At 39.7% G+C, this 13,231-nt stretch overlaps 1 protein-coding gene across 15 annotated transcripts in view; it reads left to right on the top strand.

Moving 5' to 3' along the window:
* The window catches only part of otofa (otoferlin a), a 96,206-nt gene that overhangs the window by 41,969 nt on the left and 41,006 nt on the right, over positions 1 to 13,231 (top strand). For all 15 annotated transcript variants that reach the window (XM_082506268.1, XM_082506261.1, XM_082506272.1 and 12 more), the window contains one exon: positions 4,821 to 5,020. In XM_082506268.1, coding sequence (XP_082362394.1) covers positions 4,821 to 5,020 — 200 coding nt within the window. The remainder of the gene's footprint in view (positions 1 to 4,820; positions 5,021 to 13,231) is intronic.

Raw genomic sequence — 13,231 nt, 5'->3', positions numbered from 1 at the left:
TTCACGAAGCATCAGTTCTTTCTTTATGTCTTCGTTAACATTAGAAAGCAAAGTACTTTTTAAAGCCTCCTCCCCCCACTCTGTCTGTTCAGCTAAGGTGAAGAAGTCAATAGAGAAATCAGCCAAACTCCGCTTGCCTTGTTTGAGCGCGAGCAGGCGCTGGCCGGCTGTGAGCGTGGTGGATTTTCTATCGAAGACGCCTTTGAACTTATCCAAAAAGTCAGAATACGTTATGTCAGGGTTGGCGTGAAGCACAGCTTGAGCCCAAATCAGAGCCCGATCCTGGAGTAGTTGAACTATATATGCAATCTTAGCGCCATCGTTAGAAAAAGCTTGCGGTTGCTGACGAAACTGAAGGGCACATTGAGTGAGGAAGCCAGCACATTTATCAATTTCTCCGGAGAAAGCTTTCGGTGTGGGTAGAAATCTGTTAGCTTGGGAAAGTGAAGAAGCAGGAGGTGTGGCACTTACTGCTGAGGCCGAGGCTTCCTGGAGAGGAGCGGCGGCAGGTGGAATTGCCGGCAGGGGTGTTCGTTGGGCCACAGCCTGCGTGAGAGCAGCGAGCTCGCCACGGAGATGAACAAACATCTGTTCGTGTCGCTCCAGCATTGCGGCCAGGGTGGCGAGAGTGGGAGTGGAGGCCGCCGAGTCTGCTGAGTCCATTTCCTGGCGGGATGATTCTGTCACGAGCTGAAAGCAGGGACTCAAGCGCAGAGCAGGTTGATGTCTCAGAACACGATTTATTTACACACCCGTGCAATAATATATACAGTGACGGGAAATTCAGGGTTCCAGGGGATTAGGGGAAGGCTCTCTCTCTCTCACGCTCGCTCACGTCCTCACACACGTTCGTACCGCGGGGAGGTCACAGGTCCGGGAAGATAAGCTGGAACAGGGAAAGGGAGACATCAATCACAAATCACGAAGGCATAAAGGTGTAAGACCACGGGAGCTGGAAAGGTAGACTAACGTCAGTAGCGCAATCATCCCGCGATGAGAGGATCTGTGACCCAGCCTCAAATAGAAGACGGATAATCAGCTGATCGCCAACAGCTGTGAGAGCCAAGTGCGGGAGCCAGCTGTGAGCTCCGCCCAGGCAGAGAGATAGGGGGAGAAAGAGAGAGAAAACACAAGTGTAGCCTTGTGAGGCCGGCTGGGCAGGCACGGGGACCATGACAGATAGATCTTTCAGCCCAATTCTACTTTTTCTACATAATCCATCATACAAAATATAATCAAATGGAAAAGTCCCTTTTTTAACTTGTTTTATCAGTTTTAATCTTTTAACTTTATGCATCAAGCAAAAAATTTAATTATATGCAACATTCTCTGACTTGAATAAATTAGTTTAACATTTAAACCTATTTTCTGCACATTCCAGCACATAAAATAAAATATTTTTTGTGTTTACACTCAGTCTTTCAAATAGATGCAAGTAAAACACAGCAGAAAATAAATAAAGTCAAAGACTAGCGGTCCTGTTGCTCTATTTTCACCTGCAAAGCAGGAGTGGAGTAGGCGGAGGTTTACCCTGGTGCAGGTGTGCCATTACGTCGTTGCGCACTCGGTGCTTGCTTGGAAGTTTAGGGTTTTTTTTCGCTGTAAAAAGAAGTTTTCTTCCCACGCACGATGGACGCTAATGTTTTTGTCACTTTTTATGGAATCAAACTCAAAGTAAGGTCAGTACTTCCACGCTTTAAACCATAGGTGTCAAACTCTGGCCCGCGGGCCAAATTTGGCCCGCAGCCTAATTACATTTGGCCCGCAAAGCCACACCAAATTACTATTAGAGCTGGCCTACTGGTATTATACAGCTAATATATATATATAGTTTAGTATTAAGCTTTGCTTGTTCCATATTCAGTTTTTCAGCAAAACTTATTTGAGTCCATAAGAAAAGATTCATTCTTATATCTGGAGGAAGATTTCTTTTTTCAATAAATATTAACGTTAGCCCGCGACTTTGTTCCAGTTTTGAATTTTGGCCCACTGTGTATTTGAGTTTGACACCCCTGCTTTAAACGCTGCACGCTCATACTCTCTCCCACAATCGATATGTGATCCATTGTTGATCTGCACACAGCTGTTGTCACTAAGGGCGCACTCGCTTACGTCACTGTCATGAGACATTCTTGCAAAAAAATCACGGTTTTAGTAACGCAGTAACGCAGAGTTACTACGGGAAAGTAGCGTAATCTAATTACCGTTTTTGCAATAGTAATCCCTTACTTTACTCGTTACTTGAAAAAAGTAATCAGATTACAGTAACGCGTTACAAGTAACGCGTTACTGCCCATCTCTGGTCACCAGAAAGTAACACAGGCAGTAACTAACTAGGATAGGCTCCATGTTTAGCCTCACTGAAAAGATCAGCAACATTTGCTGCGAACTTTCAAATATCTTTATTTTAAATTCAAGCAGAGACTCCAAAGTGCCCAAAATGTGTCAAAATGAGTCTAATCTAAAATAGACTTATTGAATATCACAGTCATGAAAACATGCCTTTACTCCATGGTTACATTACCTTTAGTTAGGTAGTTGAAAGAACCTGATGAACACAGCAGAGGTTAAAACTGAGCCTAAATCGAACTTCTAGTTTTGTAAATTATACAACTTACCATACGGCATTAGAATTGAAAGGGATTGTATTAGCTTCCAAAATGCATTCACAAGCAAATAGGGGACCATTAAATGGAGAAATCAATCTTGAATTCCACCTGCACTGCTGACAATAAGCAATGTAACAGTCATCACTTGGCCTATAAAGGCACAAGCATTAAGGACCCTCACATCAACGAGGATCTGATGGAAATACAAGTGTGTCGTAGCAACATCAGCACATTTGCATTTAACATGAATCCAGATATTTACTATTGATTGGAAATTTTATTTAAAACCGCTCAACCGAGAGCAGTTCAGTGGTGAGGTTGAGAGTGAGGCTGATTTAGCAGCGAATGCATAATGTAAGAGTGAATATGTATATGGAAATGAGGGCAGCACAATTGAGTGTGTGAGAGAGAAGCCAACCATATGAGCTTTCAAACCACCCCAGTGTGCAGAATGGTGTTCCTGGAACCGGGAGCACTGATGTGATGCTTCTGAGATGATGACACGCAGCATGGGAGAGCTTCAGGGTTTACACACATTGCACACATTGATGCACATATCCACAGACATATGTGCAAGTCGCTTCCCATGAAAACAGGAGAATTGTATCACTGTGCGTCCCTGTACCAAAAAACTGGTAAAACTAAGCCAGACATAACCTGAGAGCAACACTTTTACTTACAATCCTGCACTGGTGTGGTTGCCATAGAAACAAATCGAACTCCTCGCGGACCACAGCTATCGCCTTGTGAGGATATAAGGAAGAGCTGGCGACACAGAGAGAAATGGAGGAGAAAGGAGCCGAGAGCCCCATGTACATTTTTTTCCTCATCCATCTTTGTCAGTGGAATAAATTGGCTGCTCTGTAAAAAAGATCAGGTCGTTGTCAGGAGGCTAAAACTTGTCCAAGCAAGACTCCCAAGAAGGCACTAAAGACACACTAAAGTGTCACCCATGTTTCTGACCTGGATTAAACAAGCAGTTAGTGTCAGTCTGACTTCCCCCAACAAATACCAAGCAGAAGACATCATTTATTGTCCTGTCAAGTTTGTTTCTACTATCAAGAGCTTTTTCTACACAATTAAACTGATATAGACATGCCAAGACTATGTATTACTGTGTTGTCTATTGTTTTGTTGTTGTTGTTGTTTATTTCAGTGAACTACAAGCTCAGTTTGACTTGTGTGTTGGTTGTAACATATAAAGACTCACTCATGGCTCAGTGGTTGGTGCACCCTGTCAGTCAAAGCTGCCTCACAACTAATAATGACATATATAAATGAGTGTGTTAAATTTGCTAATGGGTCCAAAATCTGTTTGTTTGTTTTTTTTAAAGACAGTTTCTGCTTCAGAGTTGTGGATTTAAATACAGGAGTTGAAAGGGACTCACTCCGTTTATTGACATTCTCAAGTTGGCATAAATGCAGTCTTCTGACACTTTAGCACACATCTTAAGCTAACATGTTGGTCTTGGAAAACTGTACAATCCCAGCTTAAGTTTTTTAATTCATATGGTAGTTGACGCTGTAGGCATTCTTCCTGTGCCGAAGAATATGTTAGATTAAAATAACTTTACAGCATCTGCAGGTAACTTGCTGTTTCTCAAGCTTTAACAGCATACAGTGATATGATATTGATGGCTGTGTGAGTATGTTCTAATGTCTGGATACACTGCCATTCTAGCAAATAAAAATTATATATGTAGCAAGGGCAAAATGTCTTTTGACTGTTTCTCAGTTAGAGGTATCACAAGTGATTATATCTGATTTTGACAAAGGCATAATTAAGTCCCTACAACAGCTGAGAGAAGACTGAGATTTCCTTAGCAAATGAAGTCTCATATCAGAGGAAACAAAGACGCATTTAAAAGATACTATAAAAATGTCAATCTGTGGAGAACAGCAGAGTTTATAGTAGAAGTATAAGTTTCTGGAGAGGACACTGTTTAAAGATGTTTTAAACTTTATTTTGGGGAAAAGTTAAAAAAAAGTGTTTTTCAGACCTAACTTCTAACCATTAAAACTGAAGAGAGATTTTAGATATTAGATAATGCTTCAAATTAAATGACCAGATTAAGTACTTGAAGTCATTTAAAGATAAGCTGTACGTCTTTGCTTCTGAAAGATTTACTATGATTTTATCCAAATACTTTGAAGCTTCGTAACGCCGTTTCAAGTAAGCTCATTTTCATTCATTCACTATTTCATTTCCAGACCAATGTTACCATAGAGATCAGGTACCAGCCGATGGATGGCATGGTTGGAGTGTGGAGTGACGGGGACTTCTTGGATGTTCCTGACGACCGTGATGGGACGTTTTCCTTTGAAACAGATAGCTTGCTGTCAGGACAAAGCCACGGGTCAGGGACGTCCCCTGGACGATCTTTACATGGATCCATACCAACCTTCAGAAAGTAAGTCAAACATAAAACCATCTCTACATTAGAACATAGCACATTACAAATCAACTACTCTTAATTTGCCTTTCAAGATTAATGTGTTGGCTTCCCAAACAAGATATATTGTTTTAATTACATGATTCACTTTTTAAGAAGTCAGTTCCAGTAACAGCACTACTGACTCACACATGGGTGAGAATTACTGACTAGTTCATGCAACATCTGTTATGATTACAGAGAGAAATAAACAGGAAGTCTGTTTTTTAATAAAGACTTTATTGTTCCACAAACGAGCTGTTATAAGTGATCAGTTGATCATCAGTCTATGGTGTAGACTTGACTATTGTTATTGTTTTTGCAAAGTTTCAATGAAATAAGCAAAGTATTCGAGGCAGAACTAGCAGCTTAACCCCTCGGGACAGTTACATAACTGTAAAGCCAAAAGGAACAACCTTTGGTCCCGTGTAGAAAAGACATAAATTTACTCAATTTAATACCAGAGCAGTGAAGAACAACAGTTGCTGGATTCTTTAGATTCTCAGTAGTGCTAGGCAGCTCTTTTTAACATAAATGACCTAATTGCTGTCCAGAGACTCCAGACTGAAAGACGTTAGAAGTTGTTTTGCATATTTGGCACAGAGTAAAGCTTTGTAGCTCTATAAGAAGTTTGCAGTGTCGGATAAACGGTAATGCGGTAAAAATGCAGTAGGTTATGAACGAGAAGCCAACATGGAAGCTAGAAGTATCTTTTATTGAGTGTTTTAGTTGAATTGTTATAGTTCCTCCTACATAACTGCAATATCTCTTGTTAAATTACCATCTTCTACTGGTGTTATATGTCATGCCCCATTTCCTGTCTTCCTCTTCACTGTCTGATAACAGACAAAAGTAATCTTAAGACACCAGGCAAGAAGTGTTTAATTTCATTGATTACACAAGAGTAGAGTGCAGCGTCCACTATATGGGAAAATGTATGAGTATCATGAAGTTGAATCTCCACATATTGCTGTTGTATAATAGTAATAGTTATGTTGGGTCACAGGATCCATGTGTATACAAACGTTTCCATTTTTTTAATCCATGCTGGCATCTTTTTCCTGAAAACCGTTTGCTTACCTGACACACACACACACACACACTGAAAATGTATGTATGCCTGTTTTAAGAAAAAATATAAAGATCCTCATCTACTGTATAAGCAGAATCAATAATGTCATTCCTAACAATATAATCAATTCCTATAGACAAGTAAACGCAAGCCATACAACATCAGATATATTTAGCATAGAAAGCTCTAAGAGCATGTTCTGCCAAGGCTTTTTCTCTTTTGTCATCCTCTTCCTCTGCAGTTCTACTGTTGCGTTTTCGCTGAATAGCATGTGAAATAATCTGTGGGTTGTATTGATTTCCACTGAAACTATCAACACAGCCAAACCCCTAAACCCATCTTTGTGCTGTGTATTGAATGGGCATGTATAAAAAGTTTGTGTGTAGCTTGCTGTTGTGCTCAAGTATTTGTCTGTTAATACTGAACACCTACGTTTACATTGTGTTACAGTATCAAATTCCTTGGAAACAGGGTTTCCAGCCTGAGGACAATGAGAAGAGTTAGATAGAAGTTATAGAGCATCCCATGAGTGTTACATAAGAAAGGAAGACTTTGGATATTGCTCAGAAAACAGAAATGAAAATACTGCTGTAGAAAAATAGTGTAAAAGAATTTAGTAGAAGCGGGAAGAAATTTGTGATCAAATTGTTTTTTTGCTACACACGCTTCAGGTGAACCGGCCTTCTTGTTTCGTTGCTGAGGTTGCTACAAGCTGTCAGTCAGACCTTGTAACGAGGTGTCGAAAGGCATTTTGTCTTGGGGGGAGAAAAGGTGAATGAGTTCCTGAGAAAGCCCAGACAAAAAGTTCAGCTCTAAACTGCTGCAAAATAGTGTGGCAGGATTGTAGGAGGATTTTTAATAGCCGTGCCACTTCTCATCCAATCCTATTAGTTCCTGAGTTACCGGCTGCTAAGTTTCTCTATGGTTGAGATGTTTTCAGAATTAAAATTCCCAAAGATATTTCACTGTGTCTTGAATTCTGATGCTCCAAAGCCGCTGTTAATTGTCCTTACTGTGGTAATGAAGTGTGGATGTGCAGGAGATGATAACCTGGAATGAGCCTCTCATTCCTGGAGAGTGGAGGGGGATTAGGAGGAGGAGATGGAGAATGTCATTAGCAGTTAAGCTTTAACAATGATCCTCGATTTTTATTTTTATTTTTTTAAGTTTTTAAGTTTATAGCTCTATGTTTGTCATTTTTAATCAGGGGTTGCAACTCCTGTTGATGACTAGCGTGGACCAGGTCATGGTGGAGAGTGGACCATAGTAACTTTAACCCATTTTAGGGCAAATATTTCACATCTCACACACCTCAGTAATTGTTAGTTGTCCTTCCCAGGTATTAATTATTAGCATTTCCGAACTTAAAAGGATTTTTATTAGCTGCTGCTAGATTGAGACTTTAAATGCAGCACATTCTAATGTGAGTTACATTTAAAAAGCAGGAATTCAGTTTCCTGTTCTGAGCTTAATTGTGGAAGAACAAACATGATCCTGCACAGCGCTCAACCCACTGGTGCCTATTTCTGTTATATCAGCTGTAGCCTAAAGGTCATGTGTGCCTCGTACACGGGGGTTGGTGTTCAGTGGGGATGGAATTTCATCTTTACATCTTTCCAGCACTTCTGTAAATGACAAATTGGATAGTGAAGGTATATGACTTCCTCTTCGTCCCCTTAAGTTGGTACAGTACTGCTGCCACCTCTTCCTATCTCTCTGCAAAGTCTCTGGGCCTGCAGGGTGATTTATGGCAGCACCCATAAAGCACTGCATGCTATCTGCAACACAACAATAAGCCAGCTTTTTAGGGGTTTTGTTATTTCTAAAAGTAAATCAAGTTCTCTGAGTTTCATTTAAGCAAATGTGTTGTTTAGAGCACGAGTAAGGAGCAGAGCAGATTTTAGGATAGATTTGATTCTCCAGCTGTCTCCACAATACACATGAGGTTTACTTTGTTATCTGTAACTTGACCAAACACCTTGTGATTAGTAAAAGAACTACAAATTGCATGCTGGTTGGCTTGATCAGTGGAGTAACTTTATTAAGAGATTGTGAATAACTTTTTTTTTCCCTCTGCTTTGTTTTGACTTGTTTTATACTTTTTCTTCGGGCGCCAGAAACTACGTTGTGGTATTTAGATAAATATATGTACTACATGTTGTTTAGTTAAGGTAAGGAAAAGATTGTGATTTTGGTTAAAATGTGCCTTATAAGTCTGAATATTAAAAAAGTAAAACTGACCCAGTGCATGTGAGAGTAGGAATCCTTGAAATGCATCCATGTGAAAGTTATGGAATAAGTGACCAGTGTCACTGCTGCCTCAACGCAGTGCATGAGGCACAGATCACAAAAAATACCATGAGAAAATAAACTAAAATAAAATGAGATCTACAGACATCAAAACCTGGAAATAAAAGACCAGAACCCTAGTGCATAGGGCTAACAGAGTGTTTTCTTCCTGTTGAAATAATGTTGAAATTCATAGATTTATTGGTATTGCCCCACAGAAGCAAATAGCTGTAAATTTTCATTGTGTTTATCCAGGTAGTTTGAATATGCATGCACCATTTGCACAACATCACCCTCCTGTCTTCATTCCCACTGCAGCAAAAGGTAATTTGTTCAAGCAAGCGTTAATTTACTTGTGTTTTATTATTATTATCTGGTCTACTTGGTTTATTTTCACCAGTGTAAATTGCAGCATCCTTAAAGACAGCCGTGTTGTCACACAGCTGTGATCTATCCTCATACTGTGTGCCAGTGTTGTGTGATCTCCTATCTCACTGGTCGCTGTGTCTTTAGGTCTGCTCACAACATCACTGACTCCCTGAGGAAACATTCATTAGAGCAGACATGTCTGCTAATACAAAAATCTGGTCTTCAGTATGCATATAATCATCGTATTCTGCCTTCTTTATTTGTGTAGGAACCTAAAAGGAGTGCTTGCATTGGTCCTGTTGATTGATCAGGCTTTTTCTAAGTCGTGATTAGATGTATAACTAACTGCCATCTCCCTAATTCTCACCTGATTGTAGTTACACTAGTACAGCATACCCAACTGCACTTTCCACTCTTGTGTTGCACAATAATCGATGAATGCTTTATTAATAACAAGGTGAATTATTAAGTCTACTTATAGGTCTTAATCTTTATCAATTTCAGGATCAGTTTTACTTACATAACCTTCCTGTTGTATCCTGGTCAATTATAAAAAAAAATCTAAAAGCTATGAAACAAAGAGCATGATTTAATAAGAGCACAAAATAAATTTAGGCAACACCTACAAATAGATGAAGTTATTTTCTCTGTGGCTGTGCTCCATCACAACACAAATGGCTGGTATCAGTCAGGACATCCCTGGAGAACTGAGGCACTTAGCTAATCTAACTGCATGCAACACTGTCAGGGCTATTTACTTCTTTTATTGTTTCAATTAGGCACACACGGACACAGAGAGTGCCCCTTTTGTTTTCAGTCATTTGAAGTGACTACCTCTATTAATGAAATGGAAATTTAAATGGGAAAGTGAATGAACAAGGGAATTATTACAAGGGGGAAAACGACGCAGAAGCAAGGAGTTTCTTCGCTTCATGATTTAGCACTTTTTTTTAAGTACATTTATAATATCAGTCTTTGACCAAGTAACAAGGCAGACAGAGTGAAATCCCTGTGGTTGTTTTTGTAAAAGCATTTCCCCAACAAGTGCAATTTCACAATCTTGCTTTAAACACAATGTTTCATACAGCATCAAATAAGATTTGAGCTCCAAGAGAATTTCAAATGATGACAGCATAAAAGGAATAAAAATGCTATTGATATATTGTTGCCCGCGGCCTCTAAGCATGCTGCAGTGTCTTTAATCTTAGTGTTATTGATACCAGATTGTTTTTAAAACTGACAAACGAGTTTGGGTCTTTTTGGCCTCCTTCTTTAGTAAAGTCCCTGGGAGGGAATTTGCAAAGTGTAGCATGAGGGGGTGGGGGTTAAAGAATCTGTTGATTTTAAACAGTTAGAGGTTTTATTATTCTTTTGTTTATTTATAAAGTCTTTCTAGTTTGATTTTTTTCTTTAGTTGGCTGCACTCTATATATGACACATTAGATCACAGATGTGAAGGAAGGACCGGACTGTCAGCCTCCTGAACAATTTATTCTGCCTCTACCTCACAGTCAGCCCTCACACACAGAGTTCAAACAACCCTTTATTCTGACAATGTATTTCAAAATGAGCGATAGCAGAAAAGTGTATATTTAGAGATTTATGTTCTAGACTCACAGTCATTTCTGTTAATTATTATGTGGTCTGTGCTGCTAAAAATAAAGTGTAAAACATTTTTCTTGTGATCCCAGCCATTTAAAACACACGTGTTGGTTACAGCAACTTTACTGTATTTTTACCTCAAACTAACATGGCATTTCTGACTTATTTTAGGTGTTAGATACTGCCAGATGCACTGTTCTGGCACACACACACTGTAAACTTGCGATTGTACACTGTTGTCAGCAAAAACCTTCAGATCAATGAATGAGAACACTGCCGCCACACTGCAATCACAGATAAAGTTGCCAAAGTCCCACTTTGTTAAAAGATTAGTGACGAGCAGTGTTGGGTAAGTTACTTTAAAATAGTAACTTAGTTACATTACTAGTTACTTCAAGTTACTCGTTACTTTCAAAGTAACTAGTTACTAGGGAAAGTAACTTTGGTTTTACTCAGAATTCTCTTGTTAATGTGTTTCTTCCATAACTTTGCCAATCTTCTAGCTTGCTTACTTGCCACAAGTGCACTGTGCCACCTACCAATAGAAAGGATATGATAACGTGCATATTTCCACGAGAGAAATCCCACGCCTGGACCGTCATTGACTGCTGCCATGATTCTAGCCTACGTCACAGAGTCATGTGCGCCTTTTACATCCAACACAAAAACTGCAGTCGTGGTGCTTTCGATTGTACTCAGAACTCAGAAATTCTGCCTTCTGAATAGGAAGATGTAGGTAACACCAGACTGCAGATGAGCTGCATACAGGGCTGGACTGGGAAAGAAAATTGGCCCGGGCATTTTGACTAGAAACTGGCCCACCATTATAGGAAAAATCATAAAGCCTTTGAATGAAAACAAACACTGTTGTGACAGTGATGTACACTGTTTTGATGGTATATATGCATCAATCTATCAATCGTTTGTTGTAAGATTCAGATAATTATTTTTTAAAAGCGAGACATTTTAAATGAGAATAAGAAAGAAAAGTATTTCTTTGTGCCCCCCATTCCCTGTTAATGCCCTACATGCCCCCTTGGCCACACTTTGCTAGATCCGCACCTGCACAGTTACCAGCTGTCAGCTACCTAAAAAAGGATCCTGGGGTTATTTGTCTCTCAGAAACAGTTCATAACTTCCCTTCAACTCATTCATGTCACCTAAAAGGTAAACCTGTTTCTCCATCACCTGCTCAGCTCTGATGATCCAGTAAGGACATCTCCTGGTTTCATCTTCATGTTTCCCTCTCACCAGATAACCAAACCATATCATGACCAGCAGCTTTTTTTTTTACAGCTGTGGCTCCAGCAAACATCAGCTGATACTAGAAATTAATATTAAATAAATTCTAACAACAGCTGATCAAGCTTAAACGTGCTGCTGTTGTTTAGCGCGACATCCGCTGGTTTCCTCTTTCGGCGCAAAGTGAGCGATAAACAAACAAGAGAGCCGATCAGCTGATCATTGATCAGTTTCATGATTGAAGTAGAAACAGGAGAGGGAGGGGGGAGAATGAGAGAAGAAGAGGCAGCTGTGCAGCAAAGACACAGAATAACTCCAGCTTTGTGCCTTTTTCATTGTAGCTGAATTACGGGACAAACTGTTCCTTTTCACCTCAATAAGAAACGCGTAATATTTTCTCTGAATACCAGACGGGATGGTTGGCAACTCTAATAACTTATGAACAAAATAAGGTTCAACATCATTAACTTCATAGCACCACCCAGCTGTATAGAAACTCCGTCATGCTAGCTAGCACGCAGTACGGAAAAAGTCAGAATAACGAAAATAAACTCCACCTAAACTTGGTTCATATCTGACCCAGAGAGACTGCAGGTCATAACTTCTTACCTGAAGTTCAGTTCACACTTGGACCGGCGGCCGCCTCGGGTCTCTTTTCCTTCTGCGTCCCTTTTCCTTCATCCACCTGCTGCCTCCACCACTTGCTAATGTTACTGAATCTGTGGAAACTCCGCGATGCCACCACACGAAGTAACGAGTAACGACCCTATCTAAATCCCAGTAACGAGTAACGCGTTCCTGATTTTGGCATAATAACTAGTTACCGTGCTCGTTACCACAATAATAACGTAGTTACTGTAACGCGTTACTTAATAACGCGTTAGTCCCAACACTGGTGACGAGCGATGTAAAAATCCAGAGGCTGGTTTGTCTTATCTATCAAATTAAATGTAAACTGTAACTTATCAGTTGAGGAACCTTGCAAAGAAAGTTACCACATAAAAATGAGAAATATTAAGGAAAACATCTTGTAATATTCTCCTGTATCAGTCTGGGGTTCAAATGTTGCATTTTCAAGTCAAAGAGTAACTTTAATGCAATGTTTTAACTGAATTATGTTTTTTTTCTCTTCACCCTTTCACTTGTGTGTCCCTAAATTGCAGCCGTTGTAATTTAAATCTTTGGCATTACTTGTTTCTTTTCATGCACTGATATCCTCTCGAGGGATTGCAGCTCTCATCTCTGCTGTTTTGTTTTGCTGTGCTTTGCACTGGCTCTTATCTTCAGCCTCTGTGATAGCGCTGGTGTGTAAATTTGAACTTTTTTTGTCTCCCGATGCTGTCTTTTTGTTTTCTTTTTTTGTTCAAAGCCCTGATGAAGGAGCAGATTACAATGATGACATAAAGACATCCCAGTTTTTTGTTGTTGTTTTTTTTTATTGCATGTGTTTAATCCAGACAGGAGTTGTAACGTTGTACGCCATAAAGAAGCTAAGGTTGCCATTATTATTTTTTAAATTACTTTAGACATAAAAAGAACCAAAATCCACTCTAGAATCAGCAGGTAAGGCAGACAAAAGTCAAACTTAAGTCAAACTGAAAGATGGCGCAAAGTGT

Source organism: Aulonocara stuartgranti, assembly GCF_965226115.1.
Source record: "Aulonocara stuartgranti genome assembly, chromosome: 15".
In the NCBI taxonomy this organism is placed as follows: domain Eukaryota; kingdom Metazoa; phylum Chordata; class Actinopteri; order Cichliformes; family Cichlidae; genus Aulonocara; species Aulonocara stuartgranti.
This window is presented reverse-complemented; position numbering and strand designations above follow the sequence as displayed.